Source organism: Coregonus clupeaformis, chromosome 10, assembly GCF_020615455.1.
Source record: "Coregonus clupeaformis isolate EN_2021a chromosome 10, ASM2061545v1, whole genome shotgun sequence".
NCBI classification, from domain to species: domain Eukaryota; kingdom Metazoa; phylum Chordata; class Actinopteri; order Salmoniformes; family Salmonidae; genus Coregonus; species Coregonus clupeaformis.
Window position 1 is genome coordinate 16,133,788 of NC_059201.1, and position 26,500 is coordinate 16,160,287.

Consider the following 26,500-nt stretch of genomic DNA (forward strand, 5'->3'; position numbering starts at 1 on the left):
GACTGCGGAGGCTCTGTTTACCCACGTCTTCCGGCACTACGGGGTGCCTGAGGATATAGTGTCTGATCGGGGTCCCCAGTTCACATCAAGGGTCTGGAGGGCGTTCATGGAACGTCTGGGGGTCTCGGTCAGCCTGACCTCAGGTTTTCACCCCAAGAGTAATGGGCAGGTGGAGAAAGTTAACCAGGATGTGGGTAGGTTTCTGCGGTCCTATTGCCAGGACCAGCCGGGGGAGTGGGCGGCTTTCATCCCCTAGGCAGAAATGACCCAAAACTCCCTCCGCCACTCCTCCACTAACATGTCTCCGTTTCAGTGTGTACTAGGTTATCAGCCGGTCCTGGCACCATGGCATCAGAGCCAGATCGAGGCACCTGCGGTGGATGAATGGTTTCGGCGCTCGGAGGAGACATGGGATGCTGCCCATGTGCGCCTGCAACTGGCCATCAGGCAACAGAAGGCGAGCGCCGACTGCCACCGCAGTGAGGCCCCGGTGTATGCACCGGGGGACCGGGTCTGGCTCTCGACCCGAAACCTGCCCCTTCGCCTGCCCTGCCGGAAACTGGGTCTGCGGTTTGTGGGGCCATTTAAAGTCCTGAGGAGACTGAACGAGGTATGCTATAGGTTACAGCTCCCCTGATTACCGTATTAAGCCCTCGTTCCATGTGTCTCTCCTCAGGCCAGTGGTAGCAGGTCCGCTCCAGCAGTTTGAGGTGCGGGAGGTTCCTCCGCCCCCCTCTGGACATCATGGACTCAAGGCGTCGGGCAAGGGGCCTTCAGTACCTTGTGGAGTGGGAGGGGTACGGTCCGGAGGAGAGATGCTGGGTGCCGGTGGAGGACATCCTGGACCCTTCCTTACGGCAGGAATTTCACCGTCTCCACCCGGATCGTCCTGCGCCTCGTACTCCGGGTTGTCCCCGAGGCCGGTGTCGGCGCGCTGCTGGAGCCGCGCGTCAAGTTGGTGCCTCTCCTTGTGCGGGCGGCTATCGGCGGTCGTCATCACCGGCTTTCTAGCTGCCACCGATCTACGTTTCTTTTTCCATTTGTTTTGTCTTGATTGTACACACCTGGTTCCCATTGCATTATTATTTTTTCCCTATTTAACCCTCTGGTTCCCACATGGTTTTGTGCGTGTTTGTTCTTTGTTTTGTGTCATACACTTATGTGAGCTGGTGTGTTTTCCCTGCGTGGAGATTAGTATTGTTTATTTTCGAGTAAAGTACGTCATTTACTCAGTTCTGTGTCCTGCGCCTGACTCCGTCGTACCACTGCACATTTGACACATGACACCACTGGCACGCTCTGATAATAAAATTATATGCATCGAAGCTAATACAGCTCTGGACATTTAGCTCACAGTGGTACGTTTTTTAATTATTTGTAATTATATATATTTTTTAATTGGGGGGGTAGATCAGCTTTAATATTGCAGATAGATTGTAACTTCCATCAATGTAATTGTCTGCATCATTTCCAATCCCCCATATGTTTTTCTCTCTCGCATATATATATATATATATATATATATATATATATATATATACATACACATATACATACACATACATATAAACACATATACATACATATCCTTTAAAAATATATATTTCCCTTTATTACTTTCCAACCCCACGACCCCTTCCCTAATTGGAGTAAACTAGTGAACAACAACGCTTAGGCCTCTACTTCCAGTTTATACACAGTGGTAAGTTAGCTCACAGAGTTCCTGACGTCTATTGTCATTTTTTTGTTGTTGTTGAAATGTGGACCCACATTTATTGCTGTATTGTGTTGCGAAGAAAAGTGCAATCATCACTTAAAAAATGAAGATTATGGGCTCAATTCAATCCAACCCACATTGCAGTTTTTACGCAGTAGCTCTTTTTCCAATGGTCAAATTAACTCACAGATTGGTCTTGGGTACTGTATAAACCTACAACTACTACCAGGATGACCCATCTCACAGGTATGCTTTCACTTTTCAGAATTATAAATGTGTGGGCACGGGATGAATATTGTAAATAAAAAATATTTAAAATCCCCCATGTGGGATCAGAACTCACAACCATTGAACTATAAGTCAACTGTCATAGCAGTTGTTAACATGACCACCATTGTCATCTATTTCTTGCTATGCTGTAACAACAAATATAAACATATAATCCTCATAGCCTACATGTTTTTTTTGTTCGTAAAAGCACAGATTTGTATGAAACAGTAAGCAAAAACATTGAATTTGGTCATATGCGGAAATGTGCCTTACTGCCTTTTGAATTTTGTGTAATGTCAGTAGTTTAATCAAGGAAGCATCATGCAAAATATATTGGCACACCATAGAGCTCACCAGCTTGTAGTCCTAAAACCTAGGTTCAAAATATACAGGTTAAGACCAGAGGATTCTAATATCCCATAACTCTTTGCATTTCTTGGGACCAGCGTTGCTAGGTAACAACGGCACTAATAGTTAGCAATGGAGCTGGTCCCATGAATTTGTTTATTTTCTAACGCTTCCGTATGGAACTACGGGTGCGTTCGTAAATTCGCTTTGGCTATCTACTCCGATTTCAAAGCACTCTCGTCTGAGTGTGCCAGAGCGCAGAATAACTGATGAACTTAGGAACGCTCAACACCCATTGAATATGGCCGGTGTCAGTAAACGTTGGCAAAAAAGCGTAATTAAATTGTTGCCAGCAGCACAGTTACAGTTACCAACGCTCTGGATAACATAAAAACAGCCTAACCAGCTCTGCTAGGGCAAGTAAAATGGTCAGAGTGAGGTGTTCTCTCATTTGTGTCTGGAAGTAGCTAGCAAGCTAGCCAACGTTTAGGTGCTTGACTGCCGTTGTGAGGTCAGAACGCTCGGATCAACCCTACTCCTCGGCCAGAGCGTCCAGTGTACGCTCCGAGAGCGATACGCTCTGAATATACGAATGGACAATCTAACGCTCTGAATTTACGAACGATGAGAGCACACTGAGCGCACTCTGGCAATCCAGATTGAATTTACGAACACACCCTTCTTCATTGTATTAACCTTCCCATTGTCACGCCCTGGCTCTGGGGACACTGTTATGTTGAGCCAGGGTGTGTAATTCTATGTTTGTATTTCTATGTTGGCCTGAGTGACTCCCAATCAGAGGCAACGAGTGTCAGCTGGTTGTCTCTGATTGGGAGCCATATTTAACTGTCTGTCTTTCACTTTGTGTTTGTGGTTTCTTGTTCCGTGTTGGTTGGTGTATGTAACCAGGGACGTCACGGTTTCGTTTTGTTGTTTTGATCGTGTGATCATTTATTAAATAAAGAAGATGTTTGCCTTCAACGCTGCGCCTTGGTCCTCCTCCTTAGACGAGCGTGACAGAAGAAACCACCAAGATGTGACCAAGCAGCGTGTCCAGGAGCCATCGCCAGGGAGATCTCTAACAGATCTCCTTCGCCTCCTCGACTGGGTCAAGCCGGATGAGGAGGAGAGGGGCTTGACATTGTGGCAGAAGGGCGAACGGCTGGCGAGGGACATGGAGACCTTGGCCACGGGTAGGAGTGAAGCCCAGAATTTTTTTAGGGGGGGGCTAACGCCGTGGACGACGGGCCAGCAGGAGACCGCGGCAGAGCGGCCCAGCGGATTGGCAGAGGAGGACGCCAGGTTACGGGGGCCACTGGTCGAAGAGGGGGTGGAAGATGTGAGAGGCACGGCGAGAGGTACTGGCGTGTGTTGCCAGTCCGGTCCGGCCTGTTCCTGATCCCCACGTAGGGCCAGTGGTGTGTGTTCCCAGTACGGTCCGGCCTGTTCCTGCCACTCGCACCAAGTCTACGGTGCGCATCGCCAGCTCGGCCCGGCCCATTCCTGCTCCCCGCACCAAGTCAGTGGTGCGTTTCGCCAGCCCTGTCCGGCCCGTTCCTGCTCTCCGCACCAAGTCTGTGGTGCGCGTCGCCAGCCCAGTCCGGCCCATTCCTGCTCCCCCGCACCAAGTCTGTGGTGCGTTTCGTCAGCCCTGTCCGGCCCGTTCCTGCTCCCCGCACCAAGTCAGTGGTGCGCGTGGTCAGCCCGGCACGGCCCGTCCCTGCTCCCCGCACCAAGTCAGTGGTGAGCTTCGTCAGCCCGGTCCGGCCCGCTCCTGCTCCCCGCACCAAGTCAGTGGTGAGCTTCGTCAGCCCGGTCCGGCCCGCTCCTGCTCCCCGCACCAAGTCAGTGGTGCGTTTCGTCAGCCCGGCTCGGCCCGCTCCTGCTCCCCCAACCAAGCCAGTGGTGTGCGTCGTCAGTCCGGCACGGCCCGTGCCTGTTCCACCGGTGGCGGGTCCGGCACCGGTCAGGTGCTGCGTCATGCCGGAGCTAGAGCAATCCGCTCCACCAGTGTTCAGTTCAGCTCTGGTCAGCAGGGCCAGATCGGACCAGGGGTACTTTGGGGGGTTAGAGAAGGAGTGGGGATCATGCCCGGAGCCGGATCCGCCGCCTAGGCAAAGTGCCCACCCGGTCCCTCCCCTGTGGTACTTAGTTGGCGCGGTCGGAGTCCGCGCCTTTAGGGGGGGTACTGTCACGCCCTGGCTCTGGGGACACTGTTATGTTGAGCCAGGGTGTGTAATTCTATGTTTGTATTTCTATGTTGGCCTGAGTGACTCCCAATCAGAGGCAACGAGTGTCAGCTGGTTGTCTCTGATTGGGAGCCATATTTAACTGTCTGTCTTTCACTTTGTGTTTGTGGTTTCTTGTTCCGTGTTGGTTGGTGTATGTAACCAGGGACGTCACGGTTTCGTTTTGATCGTGTGATCATTTATTAAATAAAGAAGATGTTTGCCTTCAACGCTGCGCCTTGGTCCTCCTCCTTAGACGAGCGTGACACCCATCTTCAACCTAGCCTAAAACCTGGAAATAAGTTACCTCTGGTTTGTTCAGCCATCCCTATGGGAAAAATGAATGGGGAAGAATAGGGTTTTGGAATAAACGCAGAAAATAAGGTCTGTTGTTAACACAGGGTTAGGAAAACGTATACGTTTTGGTCTATGAGACAATAGCAGTCAGTTAACATGACCTTTATGAATTTTGAAGCCTTTATGCGATTTGTGTTTTTTAAGCTTGTGTTTACCACAGACCTTATTTTTGGTGTTTATCCAAAACCCCTACAAAAACACAATTCATTGTCCTCATAAGCTTTGTCCAACGAACCATGGCGGAGTTAGTGCCTACAAAAAAACTCCATTACTACTTCTCTCTATTGCCAAACAAGGCACGCTGTCACCTGCTTTTATAGCACGCCTTGAGGTGGTACCACCAAGCACATCTAGAAGGGAGTGTATTTCATACCGAACCCCTCCCTTGAGATGACCTAGAGGCACCTTCTCAAGAGGTGCGTTCAGTTTGCTTGAACATTTTCTATGTTGCGGAACAGTTTGTACTGAACGACCTGTTTCCCCGAAACCTTCCTGTACGTTCTTGAACAGACTGAGGTACGTTTGATCCTGTTTGGTGGGTGTGGCGAGGTGTGGCTTGAAGCAATGAGTGACGTATATAAAGGGCAGTGGTGATGCTGACAGCATTCCCCAACCCACTCTTTTTTTAAATCATTTTTTTAAATCCAGTCAGATAAACAGCCTACCCGACCACATCACTAAGGAATTAACATGGTCCACACACACCCGCACAGTCATGAAGATGGCACTGCAGTGCCTCTTCCCCTTCAGGAGGCTAAAAATATTTGCCATGGGCTCTCGGATCCTCAAAACATTCTACAGCTGCACCATCGTGAGCATCTTGACTGGCGGCATCACCACTTGGTATGGCAAATGCACCGCAATGCGCTACAGAGGGTGGTGCAGACAACCCAGTACATCACTAGAGCCGAGCTCCCTGCCATCCAGGATCTCTATATCAGGCGGTGTCAAAATTGTCAAAGGCTCCAGCTACCCAAGCCATAGACTGTTCACTCTGCTACCATCCGGCAAACGGTATCGGAGCATCAGCTCTCGAACCAACAGGCTCAGCGACAGCTTCTACCCCGAAGCGAAACGACTGCTAAATAGACAGACTGCTAAATAGTCAATTAATGGTACAGAACTATCTTGCTCTGACCCAACACACACTCACCAGACTGAGTGTACAAAACATTAAGAACACCTTCCAAATATTGCGTTTTGCCCTCAGAACAGCCTCAACGGACTCTACAAGGTGTCGAAAGCGTTCCACAGGGAGGCTGGCCCTGTTGACTACAATGCTTCCAACAGTTGTGTCAAGTTGGCTGGATGTCCTTTAGGTGGTGGACCATTCTTGATACACACGGGAAACTGTTGAGCATGAAAAACCCATCAGCGTTGCAGTTCTTGACACAAACCGGTGCACCTTGCACCTACCACCCTCTGAATGGCACACACACACAATGCATGTTTTAATTGTCTCCAGGCTTAAAAATCCTTATTTAACCTGTCTCCCCTTCATTTACACTGATTGAGTGGATTTAAAAAGTGACATCAAAAAGGGATCATAGCTTTCACCTGGTCAGTCTATATCATGGAAAGAGCAGGTGTTTTGTACACTCAGTGTACCAACCCTATACACACTCACACTATATTGGCACTTCCACACACACACTGATACGCCCACACACACATATAACACACGCAGACCGACACAACACAAACACACATACAAGCATTTGCTGCTGCTACTCTGTTCTTTATTTTACTCTTATTATTTATCCTGATGCCTAGTCACTTTACTCTGCCTTCATGTCCATATCTACCTCAAATACCTCGTACCTCTACACAATGATTTGGTACTGATACTCCCTGTATATAGCTCCATTCTTGTGTGTATTTTTTAATTCTGCATTGTTGGGAAGGGCTCGTAAGCAAGCATTTCACAGTAAAGTCTACACAAGTTGTATTCGGCACATGTTTTGTTTGTTGTTTTGTTTTAGTCATTTAGCAGACGCTCTTATCCAGAGCGACTTACAGTTAGTGAGTGCATAATTTTTTTTTTTTTATACTGGTCCCCCGTGGGAAAAACCCCCACAACCCTGGCGTTGCAAACGCCATGCTCTACCAACTGAGCTACACGGGACTATGCATGTGACAAATAAACATGTATTTGATTAGATGTTTTGGATCATTTAGCTATTTGATTTTGAATTTTAGGACCCCTGTAGGTACACTATACCAGGTGCGCAACTTTGGTTTTAGAAGTGGGGGGGACATAATTATATATATATATATTTTTTTAATCCAGTTCGGATAAACACTCCAAACAGCCTACCCGACCGCTCGGACGCGTCCGGATTGTCTTAAAGCACACCGTTGCCTCGTTTTGTATCACATTCCAATGGGGAGGACAAAAATACAATTTCAGAATGTGGGGGGGACCCTTCAAATTAGTGGATTTGGCTATTTCAGCCACACCCGTTGCTGACAGATGTATAAAATCGAGCACACAACATTGGCAGTAGAATGGCATTACTGAAGAGCTCAGTGACTTTCAATGTGGCACTGTCATAGGATTCCACCTTTCCAACAAGTCAGTTCGTAAAATTTCTGCCCTGCTAGAGCTGCCCCGGTCAACTGTATGTGCTGTTATGGTGAAGTGGACAGGAGCAACAACGGCTCAGCTGCGAAGTGGTAGGCCACACAAGCTCACAGAATGGGACCGCTGAGTGCTGAAGCGCGTAAAAATGGTCTGTCCTCAGTTGCAACACTCACTACCAAGTTCCAAACTACCTCTGGAAGCAACGTCAGCACAATAACTTTTGTCGGGAGCTTCCTGAAATGGGTTTCCTTGGCTGAGCAGCCGCACACAAGCCTAAGATCACCATGCGCAATGCCAAGTGTCGGCTGGAGTTGGGTAAAGCTTGCCGCCATTGGACTCTGGAGCAGTGGAAATGCGTTCTCTGGAGTGATGAATCACGCTTCACCATCTGGCAGTCCAACAGACGAATCTGGGTTTGGCGGATGTCAGGAGAACGCTACCTGCCCAAATGTATAGTGCCAACTGTAAAGGTTGGTGGAGGAGGAATAATGGTCTGGGACTGTGTTTCATGGTTCGGGCTAGGCCCCTTAGTCCCAGTGAAGGGAAATCTTAACGCTACAGCATACAATGACATTCTAGACGATTATGTGCTTCCAACTTTGTAGCAACAGTTTCGGGAAGGCCCTTTCCTGTTTCAGCATGACAATTCCCCCGTGCACAAAGCGAGGTCAATACAGAAATGGTGTGTCAAGGTCGGTGTGGAAGAACCTGACTGGCCTGCACAGAGCCCTGACCTCAACCCCATCGAACACCTTTGAATAACACATTCATAAATGGCAAAACTCTTTAAACATGCTCACTTGCCCACATCATTTCCATTGTTTGTTATCTTATTGTGTCTAAGATTAGTTGACATTTGTAGTGTCTGTTTAAAAACTGAACCATGGAAACTGAATCAGTTTCTCCATAGATTACTTTCAGGGTGAGGAACATCAAGTTGTAAAATAGTGAACCACTCCATAATTATTAAGGGGAATTCATATGACACACAGACATGTACAGTCGTGGTCAAAAGTTTTGAGAATGACACAAGTATTGGTCTTCACAAAGTTCGCTGCTTCAGTGTTATGAGATATTTTTGTCAGATGTTACTATGGTATACTGAAGTATAATTACAAGCATTCCATAAGGGGCGGCAGGTAGCTTAGTGGTTAAGAGCGTTGTTCCAGTAACCGTAAAGGTTGCTGGTTCTAATCCCTGAGCCGACTAGGTGAAAAATCTGTCGATGTTCCCTTGAGCAAGGCACTTAACCCTAATTGCTCCATGTAAGTTGCTCTGGATAAGAGCATCTGCTAAATGACAATTTTATTTATTTATTGACAATTACATTAAGTTTATGCAAAGAGTCAATATTTGCAGTGTTGACCCTTCTTTTTCAAGACCTCTGCAATCCGCCCTGGCATGCTGTCAATTAACTTCTGGGCCACATCCTGACTGAATTTGTGGGTTTTTGTTTGTCCACCCGCCTCTTGAGGATCGACCACAAGTTCTCAATGGGATTAAGGTCTGGGGAGTTTCCTGGCCATGGACCCAAAATGTTTTGTTCCCCGAGCCACTTAGTTATCACTTTTGCCTTATGGCAAGATGCTCTATCGTGCTGGAAAAGGCATTGGTCGTCACCAAACTGTTCTTGGATGGTTGGGAGAAGTTGCTCTCGGAGGATGTGTTGGTACCATTCTTTACTCATGGCTGTGTTCTTAAGCAAAATTGTGAGTGAGCCCACTCCCTTGGCTGAGAAGCAACCCCACACATGAATGTTCTCAGGATGCTTTACTGTTGGCATGACACAGGACTGATGGTAGCGCTCACCTTGTCTTCTCCGGACAAGGTGTTTTCCGGATGCCCCAAACAATCAGAAAGGGGATTCATCAGAGAAAATGACTTTACCCCAGTCCTCAGCCGTCCAATCCCTGTACCTTTTGCAGAATATCATGTTTTTCCTGGAGAGAAGTAGCTTCTTTGCTGCCCTTCTTGACACCAGGCTATCCTCCAAAAGTATTCGCCTCACTGTGCGTGCAGATGCACTCACACCTGCCTGCTACCATTCCTATTATTATTATTATTATTATTCCTGAGCAAGCTCTGCACTGGTGGTGCCCCGATCCCGCAGCTGAATCAACTTTAGGAGAAGGTCCTGGCGCTTGCTGGACTTTCTTAGGCGCCCTGACGCCTTCTTCACAACAATTGAACCTCTCTCCTTGAAGTTCTTGATGATCCGAAAAATTGTTGATTTAGGTGCAATCTTACTAGCAGCAATATCCTTGCCTGTGAAGCCCTTTTTGTGCAAAGCAATGATGTCGGCACGTGTTTCCTTGCAGGTAACCATGGTTAACAGAGGAAGAACAATGATTTCAAGCACCACCCTCCTTTTAAAGCTTCCAGTCTGTTATTCTAACTCAATCAGCATGACAGAGTGATCTCCAGCCTTGTCCTTGTCAACACTCTCACCTGTGTAAATGAGAGAATCGCTGACATGATGGCAGCTGGTCCTTTTGTGGCAGGGCTGAAATGCAGTGGAAATGTTTTTGGGGATTAAGTTCATTTTCATGGCAAAGAGGGACTTTGCAATTAATTGCAATTCATCTGATCACTCTTCATGACATTCTGGAGTATATGCAAATTGCCATCATCAAAACTGAGGCAGCAGACTTTGTGAAAATTACTATTTGTGTCATTCTCAAAACTTTTGACCACGACTGTATGTGCACTTTATATTTGATAGGGAATTCAATCAGAATTTCTGAATTAAATGTTCTGCCATTTTGTATTGAATAATTATGTATTATACAGCATTGAAAACGCATTGGCAATTGGTCCTCATAAATAAGGGACCGCTACAGGTAGGCTATTGTTGCGAATTCCATTATACCAAAGAAGAAGACTGCTACAGGTGGCATAATTAGAGTTGTTCTAATCAAGGTCTCTGTCTGGCCTGTAACTTCAACCTGAGAGTAGTTGGGCACAAGCTGTCAAAACGATGAAGTCAACTTGTGCAATGTGAGGATTCAGATTTCTGTGTTTGTTTTCACACATTTCATTCACACCTGTGGCTGGCTGACTCAGGCCCCAGCTGAATTCTGTCTTGAATGTGATTTACAGCAACCTACCTGACCTGACCCCACAATAGCCCAATATTATAGTCCAAGGACCTTACATGTTCTGTTTAAAGGCAAATTGCCTCTGGAAGCCAAAACAGCCAAATACTCCATCTAAACATGAATCGATTCTCAATTGCGGTATGGTTCTAGAAACATAAATCCCTCTACTTCATATCACTTCAAAATAATTTCACAAATGCAAAATACCCACTTACTGTACACTGTTTTAACCGGTTTTAATACAGTTGCAGCCGACAGTATTTTTCAGTGACAATACGTTTGTGGGATCCTTCTTCCGTTTACACACAGGTGTTCGGCAATGCAGATAGTTAATTAGCACAGGTAGTTCACTGTCTTCTGTCTGTTTTCCGCAAGCAAGCACTGTAACATGGAAATATGGCCGTATTTCTTGCTGATATGAAAGATAAGGTCCTTATGCTTCCAAAACTGTACTGCAAGCGATGCGTGTTAATTTTCAGACCGAGCGTCGGGGCTCTTAACAAAGCTCCCCTGTACAGAAGACACCTTTGTCCAATGACTTATGTGTAATGTAATGGAACTGAGAGTCATGATCAAGGGCTAACCCCACAGCAGCCTCTGAGAGCCCTGCCTGAATGACATTACCTTTGCCTCATGGAGACTAGTGATGAGTGAGCCAGCCTAGATTGCACCCTGTCACAGCTGTACACTGCCCCTTTTAAACAGAGATCTCTATACCGAAAGCTCTTCCATTACTTATACTAACAGGACTTGTCAACTGTGCAGTGCATAGGTGATTGGAATGTCTGATGATTACTCAATTATGTTAACATGTGACTGTGAATGTCTGGGTCTCAGAACAAGTTTTAATTGTGATTGCACTCACCAAAATTGGCGCACAGAATTTATTCATAGCCAGGTTTTGCTATTTATTGGTGTCATTGTATGTACTCACCCGAATGAAGGAATATACAGTATGGCTGTATTTAGACAGGCAGCACAATTCTGATATTCTTTCCATTAATTGGTATTTTCACCAATCACATCAGATCTTTTCACATCAAAACCTTTTGCAGAGCTGATCTGATTGGTAAAAAGACCAATTAGTGGAAAAAATATCAGAATTGGCTGCCTGTCTAAACACAGCCTATTAGCCTCCATAGGCTGCGTTTACACATGCAGCCCAATTCATTTTTTTTCTCACTAATTAGTCTTTTGACCAATCAGACCAGCTCTGAAAAAGAGCTGATGTGAATAGTTCTGATGTGATTGGTCAAAAGAGCAATTAGTGGGATAAAGATCAGAGTTGAGCTGCCTGTGTAAATGCAACCAGTATGGCTACTGATGTAGAAAATTATCAATTTGTAGCGCAGCCATGTGCCCCTGAAATAGAATATCCTTTTGTGGTATGTTATGCAAATGTCCTTATCTCAAATATTTCCATGTTCACTTAGAGGTACAATTGACTGTGACTAACTGATAGATTAATAGTGTATGATAAGAGGAACAACAGATATTTGGTCTTGTGTAACAGCAATTTACATGGGGCCCGATTCCGACTTAGGAATTTATGCCTTTCCCATATATGCCTTTCCTACGCACTACTCAGTAGTTGGTATTCAGACTGACCTTATGAAGGTACATAACAGCCTGCAGGCATGGTTCCCTTGCGCGCTGAATAAATGTATTTCAACTGAAAACCCTCCAACTTGCTGGCCAACAGATTTTCTCGTGGAGTTTTCATTCAATAGGGTTTTCAGTATATTTATCTTAAGCTGTCCCTTGAAATACAATGTACCTTTTAGTTTGAATTTTGTCAACAGACTCCGTAGAATGGGAGGGCCAAGAGACCTGAGGTGGCAGAACGGAGTTCTCAGGTTGGGGTGTAGGGTTTGAGCGTAGCCTGAAGGTAGGGAGGGGTGTTACTCTTTTACAAGGTGTCTGTTATTGTATTTATAGGCTACCTCACCAGCAACTCTTTGTTTTCCTTTATTCAAGTTAGTCCTGATATCTAAAAGCCTCAATGATGTAATGACAGATCCTTATGTGCCCTCCTCTTGTTAATGTTGCACCTGTAGGAAATTGCAGTTGTCCTTCTAGAATATAGGGGTTCACATGATAAAGAAAGGCTAACTTAGTGCTTAGAAAAACCTGTTTTATGTTGTGAATTTTTGATTGAGAGGGACTGGCTGGTAGTAGAGGGATAGAGGTTTGGGCCTCCATCCCATCCACATGTCTCTGTGGTAGGCCTGGCTACACCCCATTACTCCAACACCTTATGACTCATCTGAGTGTGTCAGGAATGGATCAGCCTCGTGAGGAGCCAATTTGCACTACTCATCAGTTTTATTAGGTTAATCAATAATGTCATCAATGAGGGACAATAATTATGACTTTTGTGAAAAATAGAATAGGCTGTCATATTAGGCCATAATGAAGTGTGCATGGTCTGTGTTGAACAGATACATTACACTGAACCTGCCCATTACAACACATGGCCTCATCTGGGGCACATTACATTGGGTTAATCATCTGTTCTTTATCTGGGATTGATATAATGTAGGTATGAGTGAGCATTGATTATCTATTAAGGAATTTACATTATGTAGGCCTAATGTCTGGGATTGTACTAGTTAAAGGTATCAGCATCAATAATGTCATATCACTCAACTTAGAATCATAATTTGTGACAACAATCATGTAAATGTAGTAGATCCTACTGTGTTACACCTTGGTAACCATCTAAATACATGATCCAGTGTACCAGCTGGATTTAGCCTTTGTGGAGAAAGTTCACTTCATGCACACAAGATGGCAGTGTTGAATCAAGGATGTGGTCCATCGTTCTGAGAAAAATCTGGCTCATGTCCTCTTTCGACTCTTCCACAGTACAACTTTTGTTTGGTGTATTCCAAAGGCACCTGCAGAGGATTTTCTCTCATATTAACTCATGTAGATGCTTGGGCTAATTTTCACTGAGAGGCTGTGGTCTGTTTGGTCTGCAGGCTTGGCAGATGGTGAATTAAATAGACAAATATTTGGCAGCTTCCCATTTACACTTACCAACATACACTGAATGTACAAAACATTAAGAACACCTTCCTAATATTGAGTTGCAGCCCCCCTTTTGCCCTCAGAACAGCCTCAATTCGTTGGGGCATGGACTCTGCAAGGTGTCAAAAGCGTTCCACAGGGATGCTAGCCTATCTTGACTCAATTGCTTCCCACAGTTGTGTCAAGTTGGCTGGATGTCCTTTGGGTAGTAGACCATTCTTGATACACACGGGAAACTGTAGAGCATGAAGAACCCAACAGCGTTGCAGTTCTCGTCACAAACCGGTGCGCCTGGCACATACTACCATACCCCGTTCAAAGGCACTTTAATATTTTGTCTTGCCCATTTCCCCTCTGAATGGCACACATACACAATCCATGTCTCAATTGTCTCGAGGCTTAAAAATCATTCTTTAACCTGTCTCCTCCCCTTCATCTACACTGATTAAAGTGGGTTTAACAAGTGACATCGATAAGGGATCATAGCTTTCACCTGGATTCACCTGGTCAGTCTGTCATGGAAAGAGCATGTGTCCTTAATGTTTTGTACACTCAGTGAAACTAAAGTGAGGAATTGCACAAGGAATTGCACAAGCTAATAGTATTTTAGAGGGGGATTGTATGACAAATATTTGAATCACATATTACATACAGTAATATTTGCTTATGCTTCTCTTCTCAAAATGATTTGCATCATTTCTACTGATGTTAGAGATTAGAATGCTAGAGCATTCAAGAGTTGAAGAGGCTCATTAGGTGGCAGTTGGAAGTGGGTCAAGGTATGCCACTGGGATTCTCTAATAAATTAAGGTACGCTTTGTCTGACTGAGCGTGGCATTTGTAAGCTGCTGGCATATTCTTATCAGTAATGGTTTCCTGTGATGTGGCCATGGCAGTCATCAGGCCTCCTGAAAATGCCACGGTGTTAAATACTTGAAAATGCCAACTGTTGATGTAGTTTGTTGAGTCTGAAGTTCTTGGAGGTGTTTCTGAGGGTTACTCATGCCGAGGCTCCAGGGTGATGAAATTCTGTAATTAAATGTCATGAATTTAATTCACCTTTCCCCAAATGCTCTGTGAGATTCAAGAGCAGCAGTGACACAAGTTTGGAAATGGGTTTCTATGCAACATAATACTTTGACTAAAATGCACAGACTAGAGTTTGATCACCTCCTTGGTGACTCTGTGTTAAGTAATGTGTCTTCTGATTGAATGAGAGTTTAACTACAACACATTTTGTTTCAGTCAGACAGCCTGTGTATGAGAGTTATAGAATATTCAACCCATCTGTAGTTTTCATATTAATAAAAAAAACAACGTTTTATTTACATAAATTACAAGAAAGCACAAACTGGTTCACCAAAATCTACATTAAAAACATCTTGTGTATATTACATTTAACAGATTTACTATAATTTACTCCATGAATGAAGTAAAATCTTCAATAAAAAGAAGGGCTATAATACTGAATCTTTGACATCTCTTTTTAAAATCGCTACTAGTCAGAGAATGAAAACAGAATCGGGACATTGTACTCACAGCACTTAGAGGATAACAAAATCAGGACAATCTTCTGTGTGACCTCTTTAATATCTGAAACAACTCATTCTTGACTAGTGGTTATAGAACTGTATACAATGGCAGCAGAGGAACATGAGGCTCAGTCTGTCAGTCTTCACAAGGAGGAAGTCGTGGAGTCCACCACTTCTCGACCGTTACACACCGTTGGTACAATATTGGAGGCTGAAGCTGCAGAAAGAGAATAGACCATTTACAACAACACTTCTATCAGATTACAACTCACTGACAGTCAGATTATAGGTTAGAGAAGAAGATGAGAGTAGTGGAGTGGAAAAGAACACCTCATTCTAAAGTTTAGAGACACTCCGGTTTCGCTGGTCTGACAGCTCACCACAGGGGTGTTCTGAAGTGAAGTGCTGTATCATGTAATATGTTGAAACATCTCAGTGATGAATAATGGTAATGTAAAATGACTAATAATAATGATAATGATGATGCTGATGATAATGGTGATGATGAAGTTTGTGTTTGCCTTCCGGCGGGATTTGTACCTTGAGAGAAGCTGGATCCGGGGCCAGTGGTGACGCCGAAGCGGGTGGTGGCCACCCGGAGCGAGGTGACGTTCTTCTGGGGCTGGAACAGGATGATGTGGGTCTTAGGGGCAAAGAGGCAGCCCAGCACCACCGAGCCACTCAGACTGACAGAGATGCACATGGTGGTGGTCTGCACCTGAAGGGGGGAGAGGGAGAAATGGAGAGGATGGGACCAGAGACAGGGATTACTCATCTGATAAAAGCCTATCATACCATATTACGGACAGGGCTGGGGAGTAACTGATTACATGTAATCTGATTACTAAAAAACTAGCTGTAATCAATTACGTTACCAGCAACAATATTGTAATCAGATGACAGATACTTTTGTAAAACTAGATGATTATATCTTGGATTACTTTTAAATTTAGAAAGGATGTTTGCGAAAAAATACACCTTTCTGTTTTCTCAATTACATTAAATTCAGCATTTAAAAAAGGTGCAAGTTTAAGTTTGTTCCGCCTGAGCGAGTCTGACCACAAGTCAGAGACCACTATGATGGCACACCAAATACGTTTGATAGATAATTTGTCTTCTTCTAATGTCTTTTAAGAGGAAAGTAATCAAAAAGTAATCAGATTACGTTACTGAGTTTGGGTAACCCAAAAGTTACGTTACTGATTAAAATTTTGAACAGGTAACTAATAACTGTAACGGATTACATTTAGAAAGTAACCTAGCTACCGAACCCTGATTACGGAACACAATACACCATGGAGACTGAGGAATGTCAAAAAGAAAACAGATAGTAACCATGTGTGCTTGTGTGGTGCTACCAGCAGTATCTGAGAGGAGGTGTTTATTTGCCTGTCAGTCCCTTAAATCATCCTAACCCCCATCCCCCTCAAGTCCTCTCCTTCCGTCCGCCCACATGCAGTTGTGTGTCATCAGCCAGTCCTTTTATATACAGCCCAGCTTTGTCTTTGTCTTTGTCTCTTCCCAGATGACTGTTTAGTTATAGTGCAGTGCTGCTTGGTGGGTGGGTGTTGGGTGCATCTTGCCAGTCTGCCATCCACACACTTCCCAGGTGTCTGTCCATGTCTCCCTGAATACTAATAGCAGCATTAGAATGAGCTGGGCTGGCAGGCAGAGAGCACCCAGCAGTGGACACGCTGTTCAAGCTGTGCTGTGGCCGTTCACTCACTGCTGTCACTGAATGCAAATTCACCATAACATGACACAAGTGAATCTTTGAGTTGTGTAGTTCAATGTGAAATGCATTAGAAATAAATTATTGATTTGTTGACAGGCTCAACTAGCAGTCCCTTTTTGAGCTGTACAGTATGTTAAAAAGTTAATCCATCAGTTTTAATCAGGTTTATAAAATAACTAAATGGCGGGAAACTGATGTCATCCTCATGTAAGTAACTGGATATTATCAAATGTTACACAGGTCCTATGTTCCATACTTTGTACTCATAAATAGTTTTAATAACACTGCAATGAGGACAGTGTAGCCTACTGCATAATAATGTGTTAAGCAAAGATGTTCCTTAGGAAGAGCAGAGAGCTGGGAATCTGTCTTCTCAGTAAAACAAGCTGTGTTTTCTGAGAAGGTTGAATTCAGGATGTAGAGCATGGCAACTCTGGATCTTACCAGCCATCTCCTACGTCTATTCCACGTTGGTTCAACAAAATGTCATTGAATTGACATGGAAACAACATTGAATCAACCAGTGTGTGCCCAGTGGGAAGTGTCTGTTTTTAAAAGGCTGTGTAGCCTGTGCTAGCCATACCATATATTCAGGTGTGTTGTTCGACCTAGAGGAAGCCCGCACAGGAAGAGTGAGATCATCCTACATTTTCAGCCTGGTAACAGGATGTGAACGTAGAGCATGATTGGATGATTTTAGGGTTTCTGTTGGCTTGTAGAGTATGAGTATATGAAATAAATGTCACCAATACAACCTAAAGATACAGGTAATTGCCAAAATAAAGGAAACACCAACATAAAGTGTCTTAATAGGGTGTTTTGTTAACGGTGGTGTCTCCGGTGCTGCTCCAGAATCTCCCATAAGTGTTGAATTGGGTTGAGATCTGGTGACTGAGACACACACATACTTTAAACCCCCTATGCTCCTTTGAGAACCCTCTTTCAAAGTCACTGAGATCTTTTCTTCTAGCCATGGTAGCCAAAATAATGGGCAACTGGGCATTTTTATACATGACAATAAGGATGATGGGATGTTAATTGCTTAATTAAATCAGGAACAGGGGTGAAAGTAAGGCGGTATGGTCCAGTACGGCGTTCCGGCAAAAGAAACAGTAGGGGTACACCATACCGGTAAAACATGAGCATATCACAATAATTAAAACAAAATGTAAAGAAAACTGTAGGCTATTACACCATTATTTATCATTACCTCATGTCATGAAACATTTGCAAATGGACTTGAAAACAGGTGGTATAGCCTACATTCCAAAATGCGATGTGGTTAGACAAAAGCACTGACATTTTGCCAAGGCAGAGATGAGTGGCCAACACTGAGACGTGCGGCGATGCATAAATTGTGGCTTAATGATGATCGCCAAATGTCATTACACTTTTTGGTGTTTTGTGTAAAATATGTCTCTTTCCATTCACCACTGTTTGGATGTTGGAAATATGTTGCGAGTGGATGAACGTGTGTGGGTCGCCTAGTAAAGGAGCAGATGAAAACATCATGACTGGTTGTGTTTATGCCACAATAAAAGGTTAACAAAATCTGAGATAAATACGCTTTTTGGTATGGAACATTTCTGGGATCTTTTATTTCAGTTCATGAAACATGGGACCAACACTTTACATGTTTCCCTCATTTACTCAAGTGTTTCCTTTATTTTGGCAGTTACCTGTACATCTGATAGTTGTACAACCCTGTACAAGCTGCAGAGGTTTGTAGCAGCATGGGGTAAGATAGCTGATGATGCCTTTGATTTGTTGAACCACATATTTGGCATCAATTATTTAAAACAAATCTTGAAGAATCAAAGTTAGATTCTTCTGATCTATGGGTTACATGAAACAAGGGCACTCTTTGCCTTTGGATATGACTGATGTTTCATCACCTTTGTTAACCTCTCTGTCACAGAGGTTGGAGGAAAAGCTGCTTGTCCCCTTCAGGGAAGACATCTTTAATATTTCATTTGGTAATCATGTTTGTAATTCATGCCTCAGTACACCATATTTTGCCTGCTTAAACATTTCATGGATGACATATGCAAATTACTGTTTGATTATTCAACCAGAGTTTTCTGAAATCTCACGGTAGGAGGACAGCCATCTCAGAGCAAGAGTGTAGCAGACGGAACACAGCACAGTAATATTTCCCTCACATCAGACAAAACAAATCACATGAGCCACTGTTTCAGTTCAGTTACACCAGAGATAATCAGAGCGGTCAGATTAGATATCTGTGTTGATCTGACACTCTGTTCTGTCCATGTCCCACTCTTTCCCCTCCCCCTCCTGATATGAGGCAGGGTCCCTCTGAAGCCCTGGGAGACACACCGTAGTCCCAGCGCACGGGACACAGCTGGGACTCAGTGTCCTGCTCTTTCACACTCCATTCCACAATACTACGCACAGGGATGTTCTGTCCCCCCTCCAGACCTCATGCTCTCCAGCCTGCCCATCTGTGTCAGCAGAGGTATAGGTGCACCAGTGGACCTTTCTCTGTCTCTCTCCCCGGCTCCAGTCCACAGAGGGATCCCAGAGGGGAAACAAACACCACAGAGCTCAGTATATCTTTCTGGAACTCTCTCCATCATCAGATCTTTAGGTTCAGGACTCAACAATCCAAGCATGATTAGGTCACTTCGCCACAGAAATATTTTTCTAGCTGTTATGCTTTTTGCTCTGCTGTCCACACACCACATATACACTTGTGTAAAATATACACATACAGTATTTACACAATGTTGGAGAGCATTACTTAATAAATCCATTGACTAATCGTTTGCTCTATGCTAATTGTCATTCAGTAGCCGATATCAAGTGTGTTTTCAGTCCAAATCCATCCAACCTATTAAAACATGTCATTTTGCCGGGATATGATCTCCTCTGAGCCTTTGTTCTCATCTGGAACAGATTTCTCAGCAACATGAAAAGAGCGCTACCGCTTTTATCAGAGTTAAAGAGAAGTGATCAAAGGGATTTGATATCTCTCATCTCAACTCGCAGGTGCTTTAGAAAATATTCAATGAGCCAAACTCACATTCCCTGACTTATGACTATAAGGACACATGAAATACACAAGTAGAATTAACAACCAAGGGATCCGTTTTGTGTCTTCAACCTCACCTTGTAAAGTAGATAGATGTCAGGCAGTGTGTTGAGGTTGTGGTGTTATTCTTTTCAAAAGCAGTGATTATTTATACCAGAATAACAAACTCTCTGGGCTCTATTAAGACTTGAGATAAGTTAACAACATGGACTTGAGTCATTTATGTTTTATTTAAATCCATATTTTATTGTCGTAGCCCTTTTACACTCATACCCGTATACGGGTTTGACTGACAGACAATCTGAACTTGAGCACCGTGCGTGACAAGAAGTGGCCCCCATCCCTCCCAGTAATTGGGCAACTTTTGCAAATGTTTTGTTCTCTGAGTGAGGGAAATGTTGTAAATTAAGATGACTCAATGTATTTTGAAAGATGAGACGTTGAGGATTATAATAAATACCGCTTTGATGTCATACAAACAAGCCAAACACTGAGTCCAAATGTGGACTTCACATAAAACGCATGTCATATACAGTGTCAACATTTATGATCACTGTGTTTGATGTACAGTTACAAGATAACATGTCGTCATACCCTGGGTTGTTCTGAACAGAATGAGCCTGTTTGTGTATTGTGAAGAAAATGTGCCGCATTCACCTGAATACACTCTTTACTCCTTTTCTATGTGCACCAAAATTACGATCTGTTTCTCTGAATTGTCTTGTGAAAGCCTAACACTGTAAGATCATATTCTATAACTTATCTAGTCATGTTGGCAATAGAATAAGCTTTCAAATTATGCCCACCTGACTGCGATTTATAATGGACAGTTTTGGGATTGCGTAAACAACAGTAATTGTGTGATAGCGTGCATGCAGGGCTGTGTTCCAAACGAAACAAATACAAGTGTGCTTGCTCTAGTTCCTCAACAGCACAGCTAGGAGAGCTCAACAAATTACCTTAGGTTGAAGACTCTTCTTTGAGTCATAAAAGTGCATTGAAATGGCTAAGGAACTGTGCACACTTTGGAAAGGTGTGTGGCCACTTGGAGACACCAGTTAGTCCTCTCACTCAAAACCTTGTCATTTTTCTGTCTTATCTTGCACTTACCCCACATTTTCCAGGAATACTGTTATCATGTTACTGAATGTATCCAGGGTATTTTCAGATTTCGTTATCAACAAATGCGGCAAAAAGTGCAGTAAATGTAAAATGCACATACAATCAACAGTGTAATGTTTGGATTCAGTCTTGTGTCAGGTGAACTGTTGTGTACTCACCTTTGGTCTAATAATTTCCCCATTATCTCCAAACGGTTCCCTTTCAATTGCTACCATGCTTATGCATTTGCATATTTCTTCTGTAAGAAACATTTCAATTTAGCCCTATCCATATATGCCAATTCCCATGAGTGTAAAGGGTTAAAACTACATATCTCATCGGGCCCATAGAGTTGGTAACTCACCCTGTAGTCGCTGGCCGTGACGTAGAAGATGGGCTGGAAGGCCAGCCAGATGATACAGGTGGTGTACATGGTGAACCCAATGAACTTGGCCTCGTTGAAGTTCTCTGGACACTTCCTGGTCTTGAAGGCGTACACGGTGCAGAGGATGATGAGGATGCAGTTATAGGTGAGGGACATGAGCATGCTGGAGTCTTTGCTGTTGCACTTGAGGGTAACTATGTCCCTCCTCTCGGGGCTCACCTCCTTCCTGACCCCCGGGGTCTCCACCAGGAGCCAGACCACCACCACCACCAGTTGGCAGGAGATCAGACCCCCGCAGATGGCCACCTGGGAGGCTGGGCTGATGAACCTCGGCCGCTGGGCTCCGTCCTTCACCCCACTGAAGATGCGTGCGATGCGGTTGGTCTTGGTGAGGAGCGCTGAGTAGCACACAGCGAAGGAGGTGCCCAGGCCTAGTCGGCGTAGGGTACACACACCCATGGAGGGCTTGGCGATATAGATGAAAGTCATGCTGTAGCACATCAGAACACCCAGCAGGAGGATGTAGGACAGCTCCCGCCCACTGGCCTTTACCACAGGGGTGTCGTTGTGCTTGAGGAAGAGGCCAATAATGAAGAGTGTACACATCATACCCAGGCAGGAGATGGTAACTGGGCCTATAGCCCAGGCGTCCTCCCAGCGGATGTACTCCTCAGGCAGGTTGTAGCAGCCTGTCAAGTTTGCCAGGGGCCATTCACCGAACTTGCAGTCGGCGCAGGTGAACTCATCCATCAGGTACTGGTAAGACTGGCAGGGGATGCAGATCCAGCAGCACACGTCTCCAGGCTGCATGCTTTTCACCTCGTTCTTCCTGCAGGGGTCGCTGCACTGGGAGGTGGGTATGGCAAGGCCCTCCCAGGGGATCTGGCTGGTGTTGAGGGTCAGACTCTGGGCCCAGTAGCCCACCTTACGGTAGACGTAGCGCCCGTCCTCTTTGTGGTAGTGGAAGATGTTGTAGCGGCCCAGGCTGTCTCCAAAGGCATCAAACCTCACCATGTTCTCTGTGTCTGCTGGACGGAATGGAGCTGCAGGGTGTGAAAGAGAAGAGCATGGTCGTGTTATGATAGTTGAAAGTCGAATAAGCAAATGAATGTCTATCCATAACAATACAATATATGATCAACCCTCTGAACTCTGACTCAGATTGGTATTTTGAATTAATTGTGTTTTTCTTTCCTAGCATCATGTGTACAATGAACCCAGGATCTTGGAGTCGACATGTTCTGTTTGAATGAGCTTGTATCTGCTTCATCACTTCACCTCTCTGTATCTCCCCTCTGACATTCCATTCCTTTCACATGGGATTGAACAGTAGCTGATGCATCGGGGACACAGGTGCAAACCTAGCATTTACATAACAGGCTTATTGCACTTGAATGCGAATGCGATTCAGAAGTGTTTTTTACTATTCAGGTGCCAAAAACCATGGGTTTACAGCAGATCATACCATGGCATTGTTGAAATCTCGTTTCTTAATGGGTTGAAGGGCATTCTAGAGCGTGCATTATTTCCCTATAATGCACAGTATATCGGCATGGTAGAATTCAATGGCTAATGTTCATTCTTACATGTTTTGTTTGAGCTGCTTTTTAAAGCAAAAGTCGAATTGAAAACATTATTGGTATTGTTGAATTCGATTTTAGTAATAGCAAGCTAGGACTGATGGTTTGGTTAGCTAAACCAGCACATCTGTTTGTTTAGTTACCACAGCAACTACTGTAGCTATCTAGTAAACTTGCTACTTCAGTGGATCAAATCTTATTCATCATATGCGCCGAATACAACAGATGTAGACCTTACCGTGCAATGCTTACTTACAAGCCCTTAACCAACAAAGCAGTTTTAAGAAAAATTAGAGTTTAAGAAAAAAATATTTACTAAATAAACTAAAGTAAAAAATGAAAGAGCAACAACAAAATAACAATAACGAAGCTATATATAGTGGGTACCGGTACCGAGTCAATGTGTGGGGGTACAGGTTAGTCGAGGTAATTAAGGTAATATGTACAGTACCAGTCAAAAGTTTGGACACACCTACTCATTCAAGGGTTTTCTTTATTTTTACTATTTTCTACATTGTAGAATAATAGTGAAGACATCAAAACTATGAAATAACACATATGGACTCATGCAAAAAGTGTTCAACAATTCAACATTTATTTTAGATTGTAGATTCTTCAAAGTAGCCACCCTTTGCCTTGATGACAGCTTTGCACACTCTTGGTATTCTCTCAACCAGCTTCATGAGGTAGTCACCTGGAATGCATTTCAATTAACAGGTGTGCCTTTTTAAAAGCTTAATGCGTTTGAGCCAATCAGTTGTGTAGTGACAAGATAGGGGTGGTATACAGACGATAGCCCTATTTGGTAAAAGACCAAGTCCATATTATGGCAAGAACAGCTCAAATAAGCAAAGAAAAACGACAGCCCATCATTACTTTAAGACATTAACTTTGAAAGTTTCTTCAAGTGCAGTCGCAAAAACCATCAAGCGCTATGATGAAACTGGCTCTCATGAGGACTGCCACAGGAAAGGAAGACCCAGAGTTACCTCTGCTGCAGAGGAAAAGTTCATTAGAGTTAACTGCACCTCAGATTGCAGCCCAAATAAATGCTTCATAGAGATCAAGTGAACAGACACATCTCAACATCAACTGTTCAGAGGAGACTGCGTAAATCAGGCCTTCATGGTCGAATTGCTGCAAAGAAACCACTTCTAAAGGACACCAATAATAAGAAGAGACTTGCTTTGTCCAAGAAACATGAGCAATGGACATTAGACCAGTGGAAATCTGTCCTCTGGTGCCGACGGCGAGTGGGTAATCTGCCTCTACCATCAGTCCTATTAGCCAACGTACAATCATTGGATAATAAAAAATCCTACCAACATGACATTAAAAACTGTAATATCTTATGTTTCACAGAGTCGTGGCTGAACGACGACATAGATAACATACAGCTGGCGGGGTTTTCGGTGCATCGGCAAGATAGAACAGCTGCCTCCGGTAAGACAAGGGGTGGCGGTCTGTGTATATTTGTAAATAACAGCTGGTGCACAAAATCTAATATTAAGAAAGTCTCGAGGTTTTGCTCGCCTGAGGTAGAGTATCTCATGATAAGCTGCAGACCACACTATTTACCAAGAGAGTTTTCATCTATATTTTTTGTAGCTGTCTATTTACCACCACATACTGATGCTGGCACTAAGACCGCACTCAACGTGCTGTAGCTCAGTTGGTAGAGCATGGCGCTTGCAACGTCAGGGTTGTGGGTTAGTTTCCCACGGGGGGCCAGTATGAAAATGTATGCACTCACTAACTGTAAGTCGCTCTGGATAAGAGCGTCTGCTAAATGACTAAAATGTAAATGTAAATGTATAAGGCCATAAGGAAACAAGAAAATGCTCATGCAGAGGCGACGTTCCTAGTGGCCGGGGATTTTAATGCCAGTCTGTCTTCTCTATGACCTGTGCAACAATGTATCATTTTACAAACGTGATCTCTCCCGTGCGAGTAGACTAGCCAGCCCAAGATTGAACAATGAAACTAATAATTCACCAGGGAAACCGTAAACACTCAGAATTCCATTCATTCATTAATCAGCGTAGTGCAGCCTATGTAGGCCTATTGAATATTTATTAAATCATTATTTATTGAGGTTCTTGTCTCTCATCATAATTTAATCTGAGCTAGCTAGCTACATGTCAATGATGTGTTTAGAATAGCAATGTCGAATGAATAGAATGAACGACTGGGTCAAAACATGAGAAAATAACTAACGACCAGCCCGCTTGGGTAGCAACTTCAGAATGCAAAAGTTATCCGATGCGGGCCTGGAGGCAAGGGAAATAGCTGCGAGTGGCCATCGGTGTGAGAGCTCACTCAAGACTTTAATGCAGGCAAATTTAAATCAGTTTTACCTCATTTCTACCAGCATGTTACATGTGCAACCAGAGGAAAAAAAACTCTAGACCACCTTTACTCCACACACAGAGACGCATACAAAGCTCTCCCTCACCCTCCATTTCGCAAATCTGACCATAATTCTATCCTCCTGATTCCTGCTTACAAGCTAAAACTAAAGCAGGACGTACCAGTGACTCGCTCAATACTGAAGTGGTAAGATGACGCAAATGCTAAGCTACAGGACTGTTTTGCTAGCACAGACTGGAATATGTTCCAGGATTCTTCCGATGGCATTGAGGAGTACACCATATCAGTCACTGGCTTCATCAATAAGTGCATCGATGACGTCGTCCCCACAGTGACCGTACGTACCCCAACCAGAAGCCATGGATTACAGGCAACATCCGCACTGAGCTAAAGGGTAGAGCTGCCGCTTTCAAGGAGCGGGACTCTAACCTGGACGCTTATAAGAAATCCCGCTATGCCCTCCAATGAACCATCAAACAGGCAAAGTGTCAATACAGGACTAAGATTGAATCATACTACACCGGCTCTGATGTTTGTTGGATGTGGCAGGGCTTGCAAACTATTACAGACTACAGAGGGAAGCACAGCCGCTGAGCTACCAAGTGACATGAGCCTACCATACGAGCTAAATGACTTATATGCTCGCTTCGAGGCAAGCAACACTGAAGCATTCATGAAAGCATCAGCTGTTCCGGACGACTGTGTGATCACGCTCTCTGTAGCCGATGTGAGTTAAACCTTTAAACAGGTCAGCATTCACAAGCCGCAGGGCCAGACGGATTACCAGGATGTTTACTCCGAGCATGCGCTGACCAACTGGCAAGTGTCTTCACTGACATTTTCAACCTGTCCCTGACTGAGTCTGTAATACCAACATGTTTCAAGCAGACCACCATAGTCCCTGTGCCCAAGAGCACTAAGGTAACCTGCCTAAATGACTACCGACTCATAGCACTCACGTCTGTAGCCATGAAGTGCTTTGAAAGGCTGGTCATGTCTCACATAAACACCATTATCCCAGAAACCCTAGACCCACACCAATTTGCATACCGCCCCAAGAGATCCACAGATTATGCAATCTCTATTGCACTCCACACTGCCCTTTCCCAC

At 44.2% G+C, this 26,500-nt stretch overlaps 1 protein-coding gene across 2 annotated transcripts in view; it reads right to left on the reverse strand.

The window, feature by feature from the left end:
* Nucleotides 1-14,946: 14,946 nt before the first annotated feature.
* LOC121575219 (metabotropic glutamate receptor 2) overlaps nucleotides 14,947-26,500 on the reverse strand; it is a 63,109-nt gene continuing 51,555 nt past the window's right edge. For both annotated transcript variants that reach the window (XM_041888181.1, XM_041888180.1), the window contains 3 exons: nucleotides 21,420-22,483; nucleotides 15,708-15,885; nucleotides 14,947-15,384 (listed from right to left, as the gene is read on the reverse strand). In XM_041888181.1, coding sequence (XP_041744115.1) covers nucleotides 15,311-15,384; nucleotides 15,708-15,885; nucleotides 21,420-22,483 — 1,316 coding nt within the window. In that variant the 3' untranslated portion in view covers nucleotides 14,947-15,310. The remainder of the gene's footprint in view (nucleotides 15,385-15,707; nucleotides 15,886-21,419; nucleotides 22,484-26,500) is intronic.